The 24,330-nt window shown below is 36.5% G+C and overlaps 1 protein-coding gene across 1 annotated transcript in view; it reads right to left on the reverse strand.

The window, feature by feature from the left end:
- The window catches only part of GPR158 (G protein-coupled receptor 158), a 548,344-nt gene that overhangs the window by 74,670 nt on the left and 449,344 nt on the right, over window positions 1-24,330 (reverse strand). Inside the window, exon 8 of the mRNA XM_055428550.2 lies at window positions 10,065-10,133. Within this exon, the coding sequence (XP_055284525.2) occupies window positions 10,065-10,133 (69 nt within the window). The remainder of the gene's footprint in view (window positions 1-10,064; window positions 10,134-24,330) is intronic.

A 24,330-nucleotide genomic window follows, 5' to 3' on the forward strand; every position in this document is an offset into this window, starting at 1 on the left:
AAAATAAATAAATAGAATGTTGCAGTTTAATTATCACAGCTCCAGACTTCAACTGCCTTGACTACCTGACTCTAGTGTGAAGTCCTGAATGATACGAAAACAAGTAGCTAAAAATTGCACATTATCAGAAATGTCCCAAGTTCTTATTTTTGCCCTGACCCCTGATTTCCATCTGATATTTATGGAAGAGAAGGCTTGGTACCGCCTTCCCTCCTATCACAATAAATGAAATGGATGTGTTTTGACCTAAGTTCAACCCCTCCACTTACTCACTGAAGCCCATATGCTTTTGTCTACTTAAGGGCTTCCTTAATGACAATATTCACTTCACTTTTGCAACATCATTTTCCATCTCTACAGGGCCATCCATAGCCATGAAAACATGTACTATTTCTCATCCTGATATATACATTTACACATACATATATATAATTTCATATATCAATACAATAAATACCCATACATCCACCCACTCAGTTTAAGAAAAAGAAGATTACTATTACCTTAAAATTCCCTTTATTCCCCTCTTCCTCTGTGATCATGGCCTCTTTACTTTGCTATCCAAGGTCACCAGCATCCTTGTTTCTCATTCTCCTGCTTTCTTATAGTTTATCTCATATGCTCATGTCTCACAGACACACACACAAACACGATTTCACTCCATATAAATGGAATAATACTTTTGCATTGTTATGGGATTTTTATTATGTATGCCTTATGGCAAACATTATGGAACTTGCATTATTAAATACAAATATTTTAATAGGTGTAATACAGAAAAGAGTATAATAAAATCAAGCAAGTTGGGAAATGTTCAGTTTTAAATGCATTCTTTTACTGTAGATCTCAAAGCCTTTAATAAGTAATCTTCACTGTGACTTCCCAGGTAGAAGTACTGGCCATGTATACTTGACCTCTTCTTTTATAGAGCATCTTTTATTTCAGAATATCTGATGAGATGCTATGCTTTACATCAGAAGGTGAAATGTGCAATTGTTTTGAGAAAATCCGTACCAGGAGCAAAGCCTCTTATCCCTCCTCACAGAGAACAAGAGCATTTGTATGGGGGCTGTGGTGAAGTCACATCCAGACCCCAACAGCACGACTGACTATGTGAAGTGGACAAGACCACGGAGCAGCACAAGTTTTTTTTTTTCCTCACATTTGTGTAAGCATGATGAAAAGTAGATGCTGGTTACAGAAATCAAAGTTGAAGAACAAAAAAAGTCAAAGTGGAACGGAAAGTAATATTTGGATTAGGATGTCATCTGAACATGTCTGTATTTAAATTAATCATATTGTCTCCAAAGCCTAGAAAAGACATTCAAAATAAATCTCAATGTGGAAAACTTTAAGGATAAACCAATCGTGGCGACCACAGACCTCTAATCATCAATGACATCTCCCGTAGATAATGGACATTCAGTATTTATGAAGATGCACCTATAGTGATTAAATTCTCAGAGCATATGGTCTATTTTCCTCATATTATAGAAATTATAACATGAAAAGATAGTCATATACCATAATCATAGCTTTTAGATAATGTATAACTAAAATAAAATGTAAGTTGACATACTTCTCTGACAAATTCTAGGAAAGTAATTTTTCTCCTAAAAGTTCATATTTACCTCTCTAAACAACAGGTCCAAATTCTTTCAATCACACTTATACTAGCATCTGGATATTTTGATATTGAGTTTTTATTACTATGATTCCATGGTAGCATTATTTCTTTATATTTTTCCTCTTTTGCTGGCTTGTTTAAGTAATATATCTATTAACATTTCATTGAATTGTGACTCTTCAGTGACATTGTGTAGTCCCTGGCATTCAAGGTGTGATTTGCTTTGTCAAAATGTCACCTTCTTGTCATTTTTAAAAGAATACTTTGCAAGCATTTTATAGTGTTTTTAAGTCTTCTACACTTTTTTCCCCAAGAACTAACTTTGAAGAGGAAACTATTTTTCAGGGCATGTTGTTAATTCTAACATTAACAACTTTTATTCTGTTTGTTGCTATTTTCTTAATTATCTCTCAAACCTGTCTACGTATCTTCATTGTTTCTTATGTCAACTGCTCAAAAATAAGATCTCAGAGTAGTGGTAATCTGATATATGTGTCTGACAAATCTGAGAATGTTTCCCACAGACTTAAATTCTCTAAAACCACATGTTCACATATATTACCTAAAACCTCAAGTGTAAATCTGTTAGCCTTTTTACTAACTGAAAGTAACTTACCAAACTTCAGAAATAGCTAATTACTTACGTGTCTTGAGCCTGCGTGGGAAAATTCAAGTGCATTTCTGTATGGAGAAACAGTAACAATTGGAAAAGAGAGGGACTATCCTTGGTGGTCCAGTGGTTAAAAGTCTGCCTTGCAATGTAGGGGATGTAGGTTTGATCCCTAGTCGGGGAACAAAGATCGCACATGCCGGAGAGCAACTAATTCCATGTACCATGTATTGCAACTTAAGAATCTGCACGATACAACAAAGATCATGCGTGCCACAACTAAGACCCAGCACAGCCAAATAAATAAGTATTTAAAGAAAAAAAAAGAGTTTCTGCCATGTTTTTCCCATAGGGCGAAGACATTAATCCACAAACTCCGGCAAGGGAATTAGAAATGAACTGATATGTCATCCTTTCCATACTTTTTTTCACTAGAAAGCTAAAACATGATTTAGTTATGATACTGCTGCTAAGGTACAATTTCTTCTCTTTTGACTCAAACCCCATCTGATGGACAAATTCTCTATCACTGCCGATCTCCTATGAAGGCATTCTCAGGATCATTCATTAGGTCCCTAGTCTACGACTAAATTGTGACATTTCTGCCTCAGCATCATTGTTGAATCACTCTTCATTTGGTCCCATTAGAAATGCTCTGCAACTGGGGTGGTTTATTCTCACTTTAATGTCATAATTTTTTATATAATCTCTTCCTGTTTATTCCAAAATAATGAGTTCTTTAAGTCCCTTTCATGGAAGAATTGACATTTGAGCGAAGATTTAGAGATGATGAGGGAGTTCACCAGAGAGATAATGGGGGTTAAGAGTGCTCCAGGAAGAAGAAATAACCATTGCCAAGGCTGCAGGGTGGGTGCATGACAGGCTCACTCAAGGAAGAGCAAGGAGGCCAGGATTGTTGTGGCAGGGAGAGAGGCAGAGAGGAGTGCAGGATGAGGTCAAAGAGGTAAAGAGGAGCTGGGTCATGTAAGACTATGTGGGCATGAAGTAAAGATTCTTTGTTATTGGTCCACATTCCTTTCCACCTCCCCACAGCGAAATCAGAGATAAAGATAGTGGTCTAGAAACAGACAGACACAAAGATAAAGACAGCAGTATACAGCTGTACATTCATATTTGTGGATATGCATATGTGTAACAGTTTTAGTTAGAATTATATTGAAATTCCATGAATTTTTCATGTGCTGTGCTGGAAATCTGGAGACGGCAATGGCAACCCACTTCAGTACTCTTGCCTGGAAAATCCCATGGACGGATGAGCCTGGTAGGCTGCAGTCCATGGGGTCAGGAAGAGTCGGACATGACTGAGTGACTTCACTTTCACTTTTCACTTTCATGCACTGGAAAAGGAAATGGCAACCCACTCCAGTGTTCTTTTCTGGAGAATCCCAGGGACGGTGGAGCCTGGTGGGCTGCTGTCTATGGGGTCGCCCAGAGTCGGACACGAAGCAACTTAGAAGCAGCAGCAGCAGTGCTGGAAATTGACATAACAGACATGGTCCTGATCTTGAGATTTATAATTAAAAATATGATTATAAATAAAAATTTAAAACATAACTTGTAAAAGGTATGAAAATCCATCATTAATAATACAAGGAAAGAGCTGTTCTACATATGTTGATCAATGAAGAATATCTGAAAAATATTCATTCAAAATATATTTGTTGAGCTAGGCACTGTTCCAGGTGCTGAAATACAGGAGTGGATTTAAATTCCAGTGGAGGGAGACATAAATTTTTTAAAAATATGTATGTATAAGAAATAATATTAATAAAATTCATATATAAAGTGATAAATTCTATGTAAAAGAAATTACCAGGGTGAGAGTGATCCAAAGTACTATGAAGAGTAGTGTTGTCTGCAATTTAAAGTAGGGTCAGCAGGGTGAACTTCACCTTAAAGATATTTCAGCAAAGTTGTGAAGGCAAGTGAAGAAGCTGTCACATAAATAATAGGAAGAAGTGAGTTCCAGGCAAAGGGAGTTTCATTTTTTTGGGTATAGGAGCATTTTTGATTATTTAATTGCAAGACTAAAAGGAATGACTTATTGGCACTGAGGCAAAAATACCAAGTCATCCATGGGAAAAATCAAGTTATCTTAAGATCCAGAAATAGAAAACAGTCACAAATGCTGAACAACAGAAAGTGGGTCTTGATTTTTTTACACCCATGGAAGTTATTTTTCATGTATAAGGAAATGGGCAGAGATTCTCAAACATGTAAGAACCCAAGAACTATAGAACTCACGACTTCTGCATGAAAAACTGTAAATGAAAACCAAGCAACAATAAAAATAAATGAGTATTGAAGAAGTCAGGTTATAAAGATTAGTGGAAGACATTAAATACAGACCTAAGGTTGAATGACTATGTGAATTGTAACTTCAAAATTGCATATTATAAACATTAACAACTCAAAAATTATTAACTAAGAAAACTCAGAAAGTGGGGAGAAGGGGCCAAAGAAATTGTATTTGAGTTCAATTTCTTAGCTGTCAGCTGAATTCTAGTGATACTACCTAAAGTTGAAACATAGCTAAGAAAAAAATAATTAACCCAACTTTAAAACATTTTATAATATTTTTTAACTTTATATCTTTTAGAACTAATAATGTTTATTAAGATTCATTTATCTAAAAATTGGTAATAGTTTGTTCCACCTCAGTGTTTTGATTAAAATAATAATGATTACAAGTAACTTTTGTTAAGAAAGTTATCTAACCTGTATCTCAATTTCCACCATCCATTTTCTATTTCAAATTATATATGTGCATTTACAAATGTCTCAAATGATCAAATGTATACAATGATTATCTCTGGATAATAACAACTTTTGTTGATCTTTTCCTTGTATTTTTCCATTTTATCCTAGTCTGTAAATAACAAATTATTATATTTCATAAAAGCAACAAAGTATTTCTGAGACATATAGTCTAATTGGTATTTATTTGCTTAAAGATGAAAACTGCTCCAAACTAGGGGTCCAGTTCTTAACTCTTTAAGGCTTGGTTTATTAAAACTCTTTCAGCTGAAGGAAGATTATTAATAAATTCCTGACACATTGCTAACCCAAGGCTCTTTACCAAATACCCTGGAATAGGCACAATGGATAACCTCCATGCCTTTGCTTGTAAACTATTTTTCCCCCTACTCATCAGATCAGGCTTCTGTCTGAAGGCTGCTAAGGAAGAGGAGCTCAGGAAGGAGGGGACAAATGGAACTGCACAGAACCCCAGGGTATTTATAACCATTCCTTTTTTTTTTTTTTGCTGCACTGAGTCTTACTTGTGGCATGTGGGATCTAGTTCCCTAACCAGGGATTGAATCTGGGCACCGTGCATTGGGAGTATGGAGTCTTAGCCACTGGACCACCATGGAAGTCCCACAACCATTTCTTCTATTCCTCTAACCTACCCTAGAGAAGAGAACAAAGTGACCTGGTATCCCACAGGTCAAACTCCCTTGAAGAGGTGGTCTAGTTCTCTGGTGTCTTTTGATTTCAATATTTAAGCCAGTACTCCTGAAATCGTCTAGATGTTTGGGAGTGGTTGTTACTGTGTTGTGTTTGGTCACTCAGTCATGTCTGACTCTCTTGTGACCCTATGGACTGTAGCTTGCCAGATCCTCTATCCATGAGACTCTCCAGGCAAAAATACTGGAGTGGATTGGCATTTCCTTCTCCAGGGGATTGTTCTGACCCAGGAATCAAACCCATGTCTCCCGCATTGGCAACCGGATTCTTTACCACAGAGCCCCTGGGGAAGCTTGCAATCCCGGTACTCTCAGAGCTATGTCAGCATGAAACCGCATCCCCGTATTATTGCTTTCTCCACAGTGCTGCTGTGCTCCTGGGTAGTAACTTTCCTTTCTGTTTCCTTTCTCTCTTTTGCTTTGCTATCAAGCCAAATGGATCTAAATGACACCAAGTAAGATGCAGTCTTAGATCAGTTTAAGAACTTCTTAAGGATAGAATCTTAGGGTTGAGGAGAAATCTCCTTACAAAATCTTCTAGATAACTGAGGTTTGAGAAACAATGGCCGAGCTGTAAAACTGGGAACTTTCTGCCCTGCGTTTGTCACAACGGAAGTGACTCTGTCCCAGAATCGAATTACTACCATTTTCCCCTAAAAAGCACCAGAACTCCCTGGAGAAGAAAGAGGCTGAGTCCAGGGCTGGGGCATGGAAAGAACTTTCTGTTGCACTAGAAGGTAGGGAGGTGTTCAAAGAATGGTGAAGTCACATATCAAAAGAAGGCAAGAGGGAGCTTAAGGGTCTCCCACTGGCAATTCTGCATTAATCTGAGCATCAAAATAAATAGTAATAGTAATAGATTAAAACCTTAGCTGCTTCAACTGTATTCTCATGGTCTCATTCTCACCCTTTCTCCCCGCTTTCAACTCTCTCTCCTTTATTTCCTGCCCTTTGAACTCTGCAAGGAAGCAACGTGCTCCTGGTTTTTCTCCTCTTCTGGAGATTCACGTGCTCTAACAGGAGTAGAAGTCCAAGTTTTAGTTTTAGGCTTTGGGGTGGTCACAGAGAAAGCAGTCTGTTAACTGAGTTAGGTTCTCTGCCACTGAAACCAACCTGGCATGGTCTAATAGGATGATTGATTAGGTCTGAAAGATCACATTTCTGCTTTTGTAGGTAAAACAGTTGAATACCAGAAACTCCATGTGGTTCAATAACACAGTCCATCCAAGTTCATGGGAGTTTTACATCAAACTCCTTAGTGCCAAAGCTCAAGCTATTTTAAAAAGGTTTTATTTTCTGAGGCTTTCATTACCTTGGAGGCCTGAAGAGGAAAGGTGACTGATCCATGGGCAGAACACGGGCCTCCCTGACGACACTGTGTCACACCACCTGTATCTCACACCCGTCCCCTCCATCAGAAGCAATGTCACAAACTGAAGACAGCGCGGGGCCAGGGGCCCAGAGACTAGTCTTCTCCTGGCTTTCTCATCACCTAACGGAGGAAAGCTGGAGGAGCTGCAACTTCTCTCAGCCTCTCTTCTTTCCTTGCAAAACAGAGGCTGAATCAAGACTAAGCTGTGTCTGATATCCCTCAGTTCTAATACTTTACAGCTCTTTTCTTAATAGGACTTGGGGGGTGTGAGTGTCGGGGGAACAACCTGAGAGTAAGTACCGTATTTATACATGTATTGGTGCCCTTTACAGAAAGGCACATCCACCAATCTAATAGGTCACCAAGGTTAGAGGGAAACAATGCATTTTCTTAGCTGAAACTGGTGGTTGAGCCACGCCAAAAACAAACCTCTAGACTCCATATTACTTAATATGCTTTCAGTTCAGTTCAGTCGCTCAGTCGTAATCCATAATATGTCATTTTACGTGATTTACCAAGAAAAACATACTTTAGCTGATTTTTAACGTTTTCTTTTTCTTTCTTTTATAAATTGAAAGTTTTATTCAGGGGATTATGAAGACTAATCATTTGTTCACAAATCTATGGGCTTCAAATTATGATTCTCTTTTGAGAGTCTGTAAGAAAATGTTTTAAATGCTTCAGCTCTCTGCTACCCAATTATAACAATGCTAAATTTAGTCAGATTTTGGTTTGTCCTTATCTACAGAATGATGACAATCTCTAATTTGGACTTTCCAATATAAGCATTGTTATGAAATCGTCTGTAGTCTAAGACTGCTTAGAAAAGGCAAAAATAACCTTAATTCTTGCAAATCTGTATGACAATATGCAGCATAAAAAGAAGAAAAGGCTCATTGCATAACAACTCACTAGAACAGTGAATATCCTCAAAGCGTCCTTCCAAGGAGTTACCTAGCTCGAAAAACAATTCTAATTTACTCAAGAACACTTAAAAAAAAAATAACTGTAACCCCCAGTAAAATTTTTACAAGCAATTCTGGTACAGGCCACACAAGGAACAGAGAAAGTAGTAAGATATTTAACAGATACGTAGAGGTCACATTTACACCATCAAATAATTAGATCTTTTGACTATATTTACTCAATCACCTTTATCACTTATTACAGAGGTCCTCCTTATAGGAAAAACTCAACCTCAAAGTCAAAAACTTCATTTCTGCAAAACCTAAGAAAGCCAATGAGCTTTGGGCTAATGACCAACTTACTCTTGTCAAAAAGTTCTATGCATGTACACCCACATACATAAACATTCTCTAGGTAGCCAAAGGTTTTATTATCAATTTCTGAGACATCATCCCCATTCTCTCACCTAAAACCAGATTACTTTCTTTTCCATATTCAATCAGTAGTACATTGTCTTTTCTCCTTCTGTATTTTATGCTCTATCCAAGTCTTCATTAAATAATTTGGCCCTTTCTGCCATCAGAGCATGAACACTATTTACTAACTTATTTAAAACCAAGGTACACAGCATGAACTGGAGAGCTAGCTACCCATTAATATTTCAAGAAGTTGAAGAAAAAATTTATGTTATGAAAGATGAAACAGACAGTTAGTTAAAGATGAAGTCAACACAGTGAGGTATCCTAAGGTTCCTGTTGGACAGGATTGATTTGGTAAGTCTTCTCTTCCCTTTTTCCTCCTAGGCATAACAGAACTGTCAAGTAGAATTGGTGTTATCTTTTGTTCTCCTTAAGTTTCCATTTCTTTCTCCTCTTTTTCTCTGTAGTTGATGTCACAGGTATAGGTCCATTAGATGGTTTTCAAAACTGGATTCCAGTCAATGAAAGGGTCTCTAATGACTGCTTTTAATATTTAGCAGCCTAACATTTACTATTCTTTCCAACATCCTTCTTTTCTAGAATACTTCTTCTGTTTAAAAGGCTTTAAATTCTTCTATAGATTTTAGGCCCATATTCTTTATTATGGCCACTGGGTTTGAATAAGTATGAATCTTATAAGTAAAAAATAAACCCAAATTTACTAACACCTAAAAATAAAGTTAAGAAGTGTTTTACTGCCTAGCTAAAAACTAGCAGGCACTAAATAAAGTAGTATGAATAGGACTATCATTCTTGGTCTTCGACAATCAAGCAGATTCTTTGGAGGCTATTTCAATAGGACAACAGTCACTACTTTAGAGTATAGCTCTTAAAGGCATGCATGCACACATAACCTCATTCATTTACTCGCTGCACATTCACTGTGCTTCCACTGTGGAGACGGGCACTAGATTCGTGCCACAGACACAGTAGTGAGCCACAAGGAAACAGGCCATCAGAACCCAAGTTTGTGCAGGAGAAACGACACCGACCAAAGAACTGCTGAACAGAAGTTGGCTGAATTGAATCAGTAGCATCAATACTATTTTCTGGTTACAGATAAATAACTAGTGTGATAGGAAGGTCTAGATTATGATTATCTACACCACTAGTATCCCACACATTTATTCTGTTTATTTTTCTACATAACCACTTGGAAATTTTCAGCATTAACTACTTGGTGTGTCTGCCGGTTCTGATTCAAGTAGGGAGGAAGAAGAAGGAAACCAGTATTCATATGTATATACCAAGCATGCCTTTCATGTGAGTTCACTTAAGCACTTAACTGCTTCTCACAAATTTGGGAAGAAAAGTATAATTAGCACCATTTTACAGGAGGAACCAAGGTTAGTTTAGAAATGCTAACCAACTTGTCTAAAGTCACCCAATAGGTAAGAGCCAGGATTTGAATATCCGTAAAGCCATTTACATCCATTTATACAGTAAACAATATAAATACAGATATACAAATTTGTACACAGATATAAACATATAAACAATATAGTATATACAAGCAAATATACATATACAGCAAAATAAAATGGTTATTTTTAAACTGCAATTATAAAAATACATTACTTACCGGAAAGTATAGAAGCAGAGACCCAAAAAGGATTGTTTCCAACAGGATAAGGCCTGATGCCCTGATGCTCTGAAAAAAATAACAAAAATAAAAATGTCAATAATAACTGACATTTCTAGACATGGAACAATTTATGCTCTGTGACAATGCCTCAAGCAGAACAGCGTTCTTTGGTGGGGGTGGATAATTAGAAACTGGCTTATATTTCAGACAGGCAAACTGAAACATGCGATAAGACTGACTGTAAAGGTGGGGGTAGACTTAATGATACTGCCAGTGGCTTCATGGAATGTTGTTTTCTAAAATTTGAATCACTATTTAGAAGATCCTGCCAATCTAAGAAATGCACAGACACAGAAAATCTTGCCTGCATTTCTGAAACATCGGCGACAAATGCATTTCTGAATGTTATTCCTAAACCATTTCACAAATCCTCAGCAACGGTTCCAGTGGATAAAGCAAACATAGGTACAACTTTTGGTGTCTCAATGGTACATCTCCCACCATGTCACAACATAGTCCCCAAAACTCAGTAACACCTTCACTACTTAAATAACATCAGTCAATCAGTTCAGTTGCTCAGTCGTGTCCGACTCTTTGCGACCCCACCAGGCAAAATCACTGCAGATGCTGATTGCAGCCATGAAATTAAAAGACGCTTACTCCTTGGAAGGAAAGTTATGACCAACCTAGATAGCTTATCAGAAGCATCTAACCTTGTGAAATAGTTATTCACTCAAAATTCAAAAGAATAAGTTAATTTTTTAAACATACTTCCTGATTATTTAAAGTCTGCTAAGCATGGTGGTGGTGGTTTGGTGGTTTAGTCGCTAAGTCGTGTCCAATTCTTGTGACCCCACATACTGTAGCCCACCAGGCCCCTCTGTCCATGGGATTTTCCAGGCAAGAACACTGGTGTGGGTTGCCATTTCCTTCTCCAGTGCTAAGCACAAATATACTCAATAATCTTGAGATATTTTGTTAGACTCAAAACAGCATTATCTTCGCAAAGCAAAATGCTTAGAATTGTGACAAGAAATACAAGACCAAAAAAACCAATCCCATTTAGAATAATAAATTTGCTTTGATGAGTTCAAATACCAATGTAGAGTAAAGATATCAGTTAAGAATACAAAAACAGGTCATTCTAGAGCACTGGCGTTTTCACTCAGTGCAATGTAAAATATATAGACAAACTACACTAGGTGTAAATATGATATTTTAACAGGGAAATACTTTTAAGTAGTTAAATTTATTTTGCAACAACAAAAAGAAGGTGAAATGCTAAATTACAAGTCCATTACATTAAAAAAAAAAGTGTCAGGAGAGAGCAGCATGGAAACATATACACTACCATATGTAAAATGGACAGCCGCTGGGAATTTGCTGTATGACTCGGGGAACTCAAACCGGAGCTCTGTGACAACCTAGAGGAGTGGGATCGGGTAGGAGAGAGGTTTGAGAGGGAGGAGACATATATGTACCTGTGCCTGATTCATGCTGATGTATGGCAGAAGCCAGCACAATACTGTAAAGCAATTATTCTTTAATTAAAAATAAATAAGTTTAAAAAAAACTGTCAGATAACTGGACAGGCAGAGAAATAAAATTCTAATTCCTCTTCAAAACACTGGGAAGACATTACTAGGTATAGAAGAATTCTTTATGTAATCCTTCAAAACAACTCAGGGTCTTCATTAATCTAAGAATTTGCGAACAGAGAAATGAGTTTAGTCAGTGAACAGACTTGATTATTTGAGTGGCTTCTCTCTCTTGGTCATTATTTTAGCTAGCAGATGCTCTTAGTGAAAAGAAAACTTCTACCAGCAAGACTTTAAATGGGTTTTGGCTGACAGAATTTCCAACACAACAAATTGCATTCATACCTAATTATGAATACTCCATAGTTTAGTTTTTAAACTTGCTCCAAAATGACACTAATTTAGAGTGAGAGTCCAAAATATAATGCAAGATTGCTTATAAAAAAAAAATCTACACAATACTGTTTGAAAATGAAGGATATAAAAAGAAGCTGTAAAGCTTAGTGGAAAAAACAGACATTGCAGTTAACATTACCTCAGTTTGAATTATGAAACAACCACTTTAGTTAAGTGATCTTGAACTTCAATGGCCTCCCGTGTAAAATGGGTATCCTAATCTTTGCCATATTAAATCTGACATCTTTAATAAAATATGAAGTACACAAAAATGGCTAGCATCATGGCTCACATATAATAAGTAGGTATGCATTCCTCAAGGTAGAAAACACCAGCAGGATTGTGAATTTGAAAACCACAGAGGTATATGTGAGTAGCTGTAAAAATTGTTTTACAGCTTGGGATCCAAAATGACCGCAGAGGAGCCAAAAGCCTGATGTTAGAAAACATAAAAGTTCTTTTTCCTTTTTAGGGCCAGTGGGTTGTTGGCTGTATTGCAACCATCACTATCTCGTAACAGTTGTAGCGCTGCACGCTTTTACATATTCTCAGAGCAAATAATCTGTCTCCTTTACATCTGGATGTATTGAACAATCTTAATACATCATTACCTTTCTTCTGGTTGGGTAGAGGAGCCCATGGTTTCAACTTATAAACTGGAACTCAACAAATGATTCCATAATCAGATGTAAGTCCTGTACAAAATATGTGCTTTTATTTCTTTTTTTCCCAAACACTCAGGCTCAGTTGGTTTTATGGCTTCATTGAAAGAGTGGGTACTTCAGGGACAAAGAAGAAATCTCATGCTCCCTGAAACCTTTCCACATTGACTTACTGGTAACTGGAAGTTCTTTTAACTGGAACAAAGTACTTTATTTTATGTTTGGTGCTAACGATTAATACACATGTTGTAAGTAATATACTGACTTAAGTTCCAAGTCAAGGGCAGGAATCTTTTCCTTAGTGTCTAAGTGACAGGATAAGGAAGGAGAGGAGAGATTGAAAAACAAGAATGGATAAAAAAGGTAATGAACAAGATAACAGGCCAAGAAAAAATTTTGTATCTTTCACAGTTTTGCCTGAGATAGAAATGGTGGTATGGGGGACTCCCCTGGTGGCGCAGTGGTTAAGACTTTGCCTTCCAATGCAGGGGGTGTAGGTTTAATCCCCAGTGGGGAACTTAGATCCCACACGCCTTACTGCCAAAAAATCAAAACATGAAACGAAGCAATATTGTAACAATTTTGAAAAAATGGTTCATGTTAAAAAATTTTAAAGAAAAAAGAAATGGTGGTACAGAACTCTTTTTAACCAAAGTTGCTAAGTGGAAAACTCTGAAAAACTTTCTTGAAAAATGATAAACAATATACAGTATGTTGAACAGTAATAATACAGTACTGATTTATATAAATATTATAAATATATGTATATTTATACAGTACAATGTTTATATAAAACATATACATAAAAATGAAAACTGTATGTTTTCTATATGTATATACATATATATAATATATAAATATATAAAATTCAGGTCTGGAGGATACATGCCAAACTGACAAGAATCTACTTTCTTCCCCTGGAGAAGTATATTTGAGGATAGATCAATTTATCTGGAAATATTTTACTTTCTTTGGAGATATAGTCATGTATTGCTATATGTATTTTAATAATTAGATAAATAAAATGAAAAAAAATTATTTAAAATGTGTCAACTAACTAGTAGAAAATTCCACCACTGGGTATTGCAGTATGCAAAGAATTCTAAACAAAGCCCTTTTAATAATATCTACTTAGTAAATTTTATTCAGTACTGACAACATGCATAAAATGACCAAACAATATGATACTTATAGGTGAATATAAACCTGGGGGAGCTACTGAGCCTAACTCTGGCTTAGACTCCAGACAGCTTAATAAATATCATTCCAGAGTTTATAACAGACGAGGGCAGATTCTACCTCACTTCACTCCATTCCACTTTCCCCATTTCTTAAACTTTCAGAACTGACTTACGAAGGTTTACAGCAGTCAGATATCAGATCTTTAGACAAAAGAGAAAGGCTAATCTTATCACACTAATTTTATAAAATTATGTCAAAGTCAATTTCTCAATTCCATAATCTCCAGATACAAAAGTACAGAGGCATAAGATGAAGCATAGCTTGTCACAGGATTTGCTGAGGATGTAAGCACCCAAAGGAAGCTGAGTTACTGGAAGTAATAAGATGATAAGAATGCTCAAGTCAGAACTTTGAAAAATAACTAAAATAGTTTGAAATTATTTTCTTGATCCTATAGGGGCTAACTCCTTCCTTTATAATTGTTAACAGTTTTCAACCACTGGGGCAATTAATGTATATCTTGCTAAAACAGTGCAGCTATTTTTGATCATAACTGATACCTTCAGCCTTGCAGCAATTAAAGTTTCTTTCCATTACAAAAGGAACCTCTGAGCATGAAGATATTTTTTATACAGCTGGACTTCAGGATGTAGGATGAAAATATAAGAACGCAAGGGAATTCAATTCTGCAAAGAACGAACTAGCACAGCTCTGGATGATAAACCAAGACTCTATAATTGTATATCATTTACAGAAAGAATTAGCCATTCTGACAGGAGAATAGTCTCACAAGCTGCACTTTTTCTTTTGATTCGTCTATTTCCGTAGAGAAAACCACAGACAGGGAGATTACGAACGAAACCCGACAACCACCTAATGAAATAAACAGACCACAATAAATTGGAGACAAGATGTGAAAGGCAAACCTGAAAAGAATCGTCACGCCGAGAGGTATGCGAATGCTATTTTCGATAATTTTATTTACAATTGTATCAATGGATGAGAACAGACACATCCAGTTTGACAGACTATGTGCAATTAGTTTGTCTTAAGAAGATCTGTGATGAAACACTGAAAAACCAATCAGATTTAGAAAACCGTGTCAAGGAACAACTGCTCAAAACGTGGTTAGTTAAAAATCAATAGTAGTTTTTCAGAAAAATTCACAACAGGTAAAAATTAAAAAAAAAAAAAAAAAGGTTTAGAAAAGCAGAAGAAAACGGTCAGGATAGTGATTTCCAAAACTGAAATATAAGTAACTCAGATGATTATAAATCTGTGCAATAAAACACATGGGTTTATATCCAGATGGTTTGAAATCTCAGCATCTGCTGCTCACTAGCTATGGGACCATGGGCAAGTTGCTTGAGCCTCACCTTCTTCATTTATAAATGGATATAGTGATGCCCACCTTGAAGGACTGCTGTAAAGATTTGTAATCATGCTGCCCAACACAGAGCAGGTTCTCAGTCAATGGAAGTTCATCAGTCTTTCAAGGACAGATATAAGAAGTGGGGTCAACATATCTAAGCCCACTTTAGCTGATGAGTGACAGCACATGGTCCCGTCATCCAGAGCTGCTGGTCCCATGTCAGGGCGATTTCCTCTGGGTATCCAATCTGATCCTCTTACCCAAAGGAACAGGACTGAATGTTATTAACAAAAATATGCTGCACTATTAGAATATTTAAACATGAGCTACAACTAAGGAATTTGGTTGATATTATTTTTAAAAGAGGCTAGTTGATGTAAAATTTCTGACAGCTTTATGAAAACATTAAAACAAACTATGACATGGCTTTAATTAAGAATTATTTTAATTTCTAAGATTCACAAGAAAGTCCATTTTTGTATGTTATGGCAATATGCAGTGGTGTTGTTTAAGACCTTTTAGAAAAAAAAGTTTACCCAAAATAAAATTCAGAGTAATGAATATGTAGTGTCATACTGTTTAAAATAGTATAGCACACTAAATAAAGAAAAAGTCAATGATATTTTATAAGTGCGAAAAAATAAATAACCAGTAGCTCATTATTAGTTATGGTTCACCATTTATTAAGGGGCACAAACATCTCTGGCTACTTTTGCAGGATTTGAAACAGTTACCCACTCTCTTTGCTTTGTACCACATAGTGCAGACAGTTAGAAGTGTCCCCCCAGTGTCTCATCTTTCGGGAGTTCAGTGCCTGATTTTCACTTAAAGTTGTTGACACTCAACTGCTATTGCAGAGAAGCAGAATAAGTTAGATGAATAAGAAGGAAGATTCTGAATCACTTCTACTCAGTCAAGCTCATCCTTCTTTGCTTATGTCCAAAGCACTTCCTACCAGACTTCATCATCCCCCTCCCCCCACAAGAGGCCACTGGAACGCAGTCTCAGACTGTGGATCATCATGTCCTGACTTGTCCTCATTTTTCCCATAACTTCTTTGCAAAAATAGCAGCTACTTCTTTGTAATTGATCTCCAATTTCCTTTCTTCAATACTAATAAATAGAATAACTCATATAACAAGATGGAGATGAATTCTCTAAGTGTCAAAAAAGCACACAGAAGTGAATGGTGCAGACTGAAATATTACAAAGACTCTTGCCTTGAAAAGGATTGCTTAAGTGGCAATAAATTAATAAATCAAAATATGTCACTTGCTCAGCTTTCCATTATTGATTAAAAGCTATTGAGATTAATGGATATATTTTCAAATAAAAAGTAGATCGTTGAAAGAAATTCCTCCTCATGAAAGTGGAATGGAATGATAATAATTAAAACAAAACAATAAGTGCTTTAAAATTTCACAGTAATGAGACAAAACACTTTGCTTTTTCAGATATCAATCTTTGTTACACTGACATTAACTCAAATATCATCTAGTGTGACGTAAGTCACTTTTTTAAACTTAAGAGTATTTTATACTCAGAGAAATTCAAGAGACTTGATAAATTATTGCTCAGTTTCACTTGATTGCTAAGTATCAACAGAGCTAAGCAATCTTTCTTTATCATTTGAAACTTCTAATCTCAGATTTCTATTTTAATTTGGTATTTTGAACACTGTGATCTGTAAGGTGACTACTTGAAAATACTACTGCTCACACATAGGAAATAAAGTCCATCAGATATTAGCTAGACAACATCAGCTCTTCCCAGGCTTCTTAAACAGGAAAAAAAATTGTGAGAATGGGAACAGAATTGCTTAGAACTGTTAAGCTTGTCTTTAACACATTGTCTATCTTTCAAAGCATGTTTGGAAATGCACAGAATAACTAGACAGACTGTAAAACAAAGAAATATTTCATACTGTGTCTAATATTTGGAAATAGTCTAAACATTCTAAAACTTGTTTATGTTCCTTATTTTATACTCCACACTGACCCAAAAAGTTTCCATCTGACAAGACATTTACAAATATACAAAGAAAAATGATGAACATTTCAGTGAATAAACCAATAGATGACTTAGTACAGTTGCAAGAGATGCTCCTTATTTGTAAGAAGAGTAAGCAGTTCAGAAGTTAAAAATAGCAGTATGAGGGACTTACTGGCAGTCCAGTGGTTAAGACTTCACCTTCCAATGCAGGGGGTATGGGTTCAGTCCCTGGTCAGGGAGCTAAGATACTACATGCCTTTTGGCCAAAAATCCAAAACATAAAACAGAAGCAATATTGTAAAAAATTTAATAAAAACCTTAAAAATGGTCCAAATTTAAAAAAAAAATCTAAAAATAAAAAAATAGCAGTATTATATCTGACAGGCAAAAACAGAGGCAGGTTATAAAAGTGTCATGGGAAAACAAGTGCTATTTAGATGCAAAGGTGATGTAGAAAGGAATTCAAAACTCAATCGCTAAAATAGTGCAAATATTTCTAGAGTAGACTAAGCAAACTGGATCTTATTTTCACTAAACTTGGGAGCATTAGAAGAACGATGAAATGGGTATTATGAAATTCAGGCCACATACAGTGTATCACTCAAACTTGTTTAGCAAAAGACAAAGTGAAAGGAAATGGAAGTCATATTAATTAACTAACGTCTTGCTTACATTCTGACTGTCAATTCTAAACATTTGTTTCACTAAAATCTGCTGTTTCAGTTAGTCTTAATGTTTATTAGCAAATCATAACATGTATAATAACTACCTTGATATTTTAGAGTTTTCTATTTTTGAATATGGCTCATGAAAGATTTTCAAGAATAAGTTCATAAGTTTTAATTAGAAATAAATGCTAACCCTTCAATACAGAATTCAAAAAGGTCACGCTAACTGAGGTTTCCTTTCATTAGTCTTCTCTCTTCTCTCTGTTGGATCCCACTTAGTTATTCTTTGCTCTAAAATGTATTATACAAATGCATTAGGATTAGATTATCAACTGAAAAAGATACAAGAGAAATAATTAAGAACAAGCAGAAATTTGACAGTGGATAATTACTGAAAATTTAAAACAATGTTATAGAACCAAAAATTAGAAAAAGGTTTTCAACATAATAGATTTTTTAAAAAGCAATTGTGTTTAACCTCATTGAAGGTTAAATTATTACTAAAGCGTTTTCTATAAGCAATTGATATTTGAAGCTTTTTAAAGTAATGACCGCTAATCTTCATCCTAAACCTCTTTCTGGAGCTCCAGCCCCCTATTTTCAGTTGGCTGTAAAACAGTTCTACCTGAATGACTGATAGGCATCTCAAACTCAAGATTTCAAAAACTAAATTCTTTCATTCTCCAATCGGTTTTTCTCTTCATGTTTCCCATCCTGGTTAATGGTAACTGATTAACCTATTTTGTAGTCAAACCATATAAAACATACAAGGTAGAAATAGAAGTGGTTTTTATAAAATGTTGGTTTTGTGAAGTCACTCAGTCATGTCCAACTCTTTGACCACAAGGACTGTAGCCTGGCAGGCTCCTCCATCCATGGGATTTTCCAGGCAAGAATACTGGAGTGGGTTGCCATTTCCTTCTCCAGAGGATCTTCCTGACCCAGGGTTCGAACCCGGGTCTCCTGCATTGCAGACTCTTTACCATTTGAGCTACCAGGCTTTTACATTTGGTATTTTCCAGAATCCCCTCCAAATTCTGTTGACCAATCATCTCACTAAATAGTGAGCGAGAAGTGTGCTGTGTGTGCTAAATCACTCAGTCTGTCTGACTCTTTGCGACCCCATGGACTGCAGCCCACCAGGCTCCTCTGTCCATCAGGATTCTTCAGGCAAGAATACTAGAGTGAGTTGCCATGCCCTCCTCCAAAGGATCTTCCCAACCCAGGGATCGAACCCAGGTCTCCCACATTGCAGCCAGATTCTTTATTGTCTTAGCCAACCAGGGAAGCCCAAGAATACTGGAGTGGGTAGCCTATTCCTTCTCCAGGGGATCTTCCCGACCCAGGAATGGAACCAAGGTCTCCTGCATTGCAGACGGATTCTTTACCAGTTGAGCTGCAGGTAACCAAATAAATGGTTAATATGAAAAGCAACATGCAGGTTGATTCACTTTCAAGTGAGTGAAGAGGAAATTTTTCACTTTTAATCCACAGTCTCCTCTATAACATAGAGAAATTATTAAACAGTCAAAATCTTAATAAGAGGAGGTAGGAGGAAGAAAAAGGATAGAGGAGAGAAGCAGAAGAAACCATCTCTTTACGTTTATTTCAATGTACTACCAATTCTAGGTCTGGGGTAAAATGGGTGGAGATAGATCAGCACTCAGGAATCGGTGAGGTCACTATTCTCTGGGCTTTCTCAGAGCTGCCTTCCTCTGTATTCACTCTTGCCTTCATCTCATTGCATCAGACAACAAACACCTTCATGTCCTTTTCTTTCATCTCTCCAGGCCTGCCCTCTTCAAGGCAGGCATATATTTCAAAGGAATTCCCTTATTCCTCCTAATCCCCAACTGGTAATATCGTCCATGCCTTAAATCTTACCCATTCTTAGGGATACCATAAATGCCAATTAGAGTGCTAGAGTAATAATTTAATGGTTGCTCCTGCAAGTAGGACTTGAAAGACCAAGTATATGGTCAACACTTAATGCCTAAAGGCAAAGACCTTGAACTCTGAAAGTTAAGAGTGAAGCTGTCAGCACGCTGGGCCTCACTGGTGGCTCCAAACCTCACTGGTGGTGACTGTTTCCTCTGAGACTGTTCTGATAAGGAAGCAGACCAGGGTACCTACATTCATTCAATCCGAAACTGGAATGCAGAGGTTCCTTTCAGGAATAAAAGGGACCCATCACCTTTATCTTCTGCTGAAGATTTTTTAAAGAAGTAGTTCAGATTTCAAAAAAGTCTTTTCTTCCCAGTTGTGCATATAAATTCCATCAGGAGTCAGTCTAAATAACCATAACTTCCACACATCTGTGCCTCAGAAAATCCCCTAAGCCTTTGTTGAGGGCAGACTAAACGAAGAGGTTTGCTTCCCTTTCTTCTTTCTGCCTTTGAAGCAGAAGTTGGATAATAAGGCAGGTGCCTCTGAAATCCAGCTTTCATCATGTGACAGGATTCACAACACACTGTACGGGTGCAACTTCAAGGTCCTCAACAGCAGCTCCCTTCTGCCCCCATAAACATGCCCCAATCACTATAGTTTCTCTTTGTTTCTTTTTGGACCACATTTTAAAAATCATGAAAGAGATATAAATGCATAAATTCTGGAAATGAAAATACCAACTGAGGAGAATGGGGAATAAATCAAGAACCATGTACTGGGTAGAGCAGGGACCTGAAAGTATATCCAGCAGTGCTAAGTTGCTCCTTCCACGGCATTTTCCCCAAAGGCACATCTCACTTTCACAAAATGTTGACAATAAAAGTGATGGTAACAACAGTAACAATAATGTCAGTTGAGTTTTTGTGCCAGCTGTTATTCTAGGCACTTTATATAATATTAATTAACTCTCACAAAAATATTGAACCCTCATGACAAATAGTAGGTACTATTTGTAGTAGGTACTATTGCTATCCCCACTTTATAAATGAGGCAGCTGAGGTTTAATGGGGCTGAAAAACTTGTCCAAGGAAACTGACATTACATAACGGTATCATTCAACCTTGCCCCTATCACTTTCAAAATCCAACTTTTACAGCTATCATTTAAAATAGCATTGGATAGCAGCTCCTGAAGCAACCTTTACTAACCTCCCACTGAAATATAAAGACACATGTGAAACAGAAAATCATAACCCTGCTGTGAATAGGAAATTCAAAGCAGAAATACAAACAGAAATAAAAATGAGAAAAAGTACTTACTCTCACAAGTAACTGGAAAATAGAAATTTAAAATATCTCTTTTTTAATCTGTTAGACTGAAAAAGTTAAAAAGGCTGATAATATCAGTTACTGGTTAGAATTCTAGGAGATGGGCACTTTCATGCTCATAGAAACAGAAATAGATGAAGCCCTCGATAACGCAGTTTTGAAGTATCAACATTTTAAGTGTCTGTACTTGATTATACCAGCCACTCCATACAAAGGGGTAAATCTTTAAGGATTACTGGCACGTTTGCACAAAAATATATGCACAAGAAAGTTTACCAAAGTACTAGTGGTATAATATCTAGTAAATAAGTTGAAACAAATGAAATATCAATAACAGAGAATATACCAGTAGTTTTACTGGTTCAGCCATATGACATGATATAATGAAGCTCTTTAAAATATGAGAAAAATACATATATACAGGCAGAAAAAAAAGCTTCAAAGATTTTTAGAAATAATTTTTAAATAAAAAATCTTTATTAGTGAAAGGCATGGTATGAATATGTGTGCATGGATCAAACCCTTGATGCTACACATTTACTGGGAAGAAAAGTAGAAGCGAGAGGAAATGGAGGGCCTTTTACTTACTGCTTTTATATTTTTCTTTAGGTGTTAATTTTGTACAACAATGTATTCACTTATTATTCAAGTAAAGATCAACTGAAAATCCTATATGCCAAAAGAGGAAGGAAAGAAGAAAGAAGAAAAAGGATGAAAGGAGAGAGATGGGCAGATACTCAGAGTAGGTCAAAAGTGATAAAATACAACCAAAATACAGTCTACTTACAAGGTACTTAACCACAAGCTTCAAGAAGAGAAGTATTCAAAAATCACCTCAAGGGTCTGACCTTTAGTCCACATTTATATTTATGGGGGAAGAAACTGAAGATAGAAAGAAAAAAGTGGAAACAGTAAAGCCCAGAGAAAAAGGCAATAAACAAAAATTTTTCATGTAAAAGAAAATTCACAATTCCAATATCTACCAGAGTGAAATTTAAGGTGAAAAAGCATGAAAGAAAAAATGAAAGTCACTGTTATCACATTCTAGCAAACTGCAACAGTCAAAAACTTGAACCAAGTGAGAGGCCTGGACCTCACAGCCCTGCTTCCCCCTCAGCCCTGTCCAGCACCCTGTCCCGTAGGATTACCATGCTCCAGCCAACCTGGCGACTCTTCATTCCACAGATGCAGCTGCCCCCGCCTTATGGCTGTCAGAGCACATCCTCTTCCCTTGCTTGTTTCTACCAGGCTCCCTAACCTTCACCTGGCTCACATCAACTCATTCCTCAGGTGTCAGTTTCACTGACTTTTCACACAATATAGGACTTCCCCGGTGGCTCAGACGGTAAAGAATCTGCCTGCGATGTAGGAGATCCAGGTTCCATCCCTGGGTCAGGATGAACCCCTGGAGAAAGGAATGGCAACCCACTCCAGTATTCCTGCCTGGAAAATTCCATGGACACAGGAGACTGGGAGGCTACAGTCCATGGGGTTGCAAAGAGTTAAACACGACTGAGCAACTAACACTTTCACTTTTCACTCACTGTAACACACAAGGCAGTAGACACAGGAGTTTCAGAGAACTAATCAGACTGTGTAAGTTTCAACATTTTACACTAACTGCACAGAGTACCTCCATGAATGACACACTTATCACAACTAAAATTAATGAGGAAAGCAACTTTCAGAAGCATTACTTTCTAAAAGAAAGAACATCCACCATAAATACACTGCCCGAATCTTAGTGGTGAGGCAGGGATTCTTAAGCAGCCACACAATAAGGACATCTGATTGTATCAGTGGGATTTTACATTATTCTGGGACTTCTATTAAAGACAATGAGGTATAAAGACTGGAAACAGGACAATGAGGCAACATTGTGATCTGGCAAGAAGTTGTCTCAAAGAAGTAATTGGCATCATACATAAGATTTAGTTATAAGAATGTTCCACACACAGCATTATTCATGTCGGGATAAAATTAGGGGTAATTCAAATACCAGAAAGTTGACAAATGGTAAAATAAATCATGATATACTCTATGATATACTGAATTTTATTATGTCATAAAATTCAAAGTTTGGGGGCACACTTAATGATGTAAGAGTTTAAGATTATAATTTATGTATATGAAATTAAATGTTTAAAAAACTAAATTGTGGACTTACAGGAAATTTTGACATTATTACTTAAAATTTTCAGGCTTTTCCAAACTCTATAAAATACACTGACTTTACAATACAGAACAGTTTAAAACTCTAGTCTCTGCTTGCCCAGGAATCCTTCTGATTTTTTTTTAAAAAAACTAAAAGAAATTAAACTGCAATCTTACAAAAAGATTGAAAAGATTAAAGCTATAAAAAGATACCTTCTAAAAGTGCTAAAATTAAAGAGACTGACAATACCAAATGTGGAGTGGATTTGGAACAAGGGGAATTTCCATACATTGCTGATGGGAATATGAAATGAGAATTTAAAAACTTACAACCACTTTGGAAAATGGTTTGGCCACATCTTATAAAAGTTAAAAATACACCTGCTGTGTGACCAAGCAATTCTACTCACAGGCAAAAGAAAAACATTTGATTGCAAAAAAAAAAATACATATATATATATATATAAGAATATTCACAGCAACTTTATTATAATAATTAAAAAGCAGAAGAACCCAAATATCCATCCAACAGGAAAATGAATATATAAATTATAACAATATTCTTACAATGATATACCACTAAAATAGAAGGGGGAAAGTGTTGATTCACACAGACAAGATCAGCCTCAAAGACTGTACAGTATTTATTAAAGAAGTCAGATGCGAAAAAGAACACACTGCATGACTCCATTTATATGGAGTTCCAGAACAGGTAAACTAAACTACAGTGATAGAAATCTGAGAGGAAGGAGTGGGGATTGACTGGGAGAGGGCAAGAGAGAACTCTCTGGGGTGAATGGAAACTTCTACATCTTGATAAAGGTGTAGATGACATGGGTGCATGCATTTGTCCAAGTCACTGCCCAGTAGAATTAATGCATTTCAGTCCATGTAAATTGTACCTGAATTTGAGTAAACTCTGGGAGACAGTAGAGGACACAGGAGCCTGGCATGCTTCAGTCCATGGAGTTGCAAAGAATTGGACACAACTTAGAGACTGAAAACAACAACAACAAAATTGTACCTTTCACTGACTATGCCAAAGCCTCTGATTGTGTGGATCACAACAAACTGTGGAACGTTC

This window comes from Moschus berezovskii, chromosome 15 (assembly GCF_049115385.1).
Source record: "Moschus berezovskii isolate FMDL1 chromosome 15, NW_MosBer_1.0, whole genome shotgun sequence".
Lineage (NCBI taxonomy): Eukaryota > Metazoa > Chordata > Mammalia > Artiodactyla > Moschidae > Moschus > Moschus berezovskii.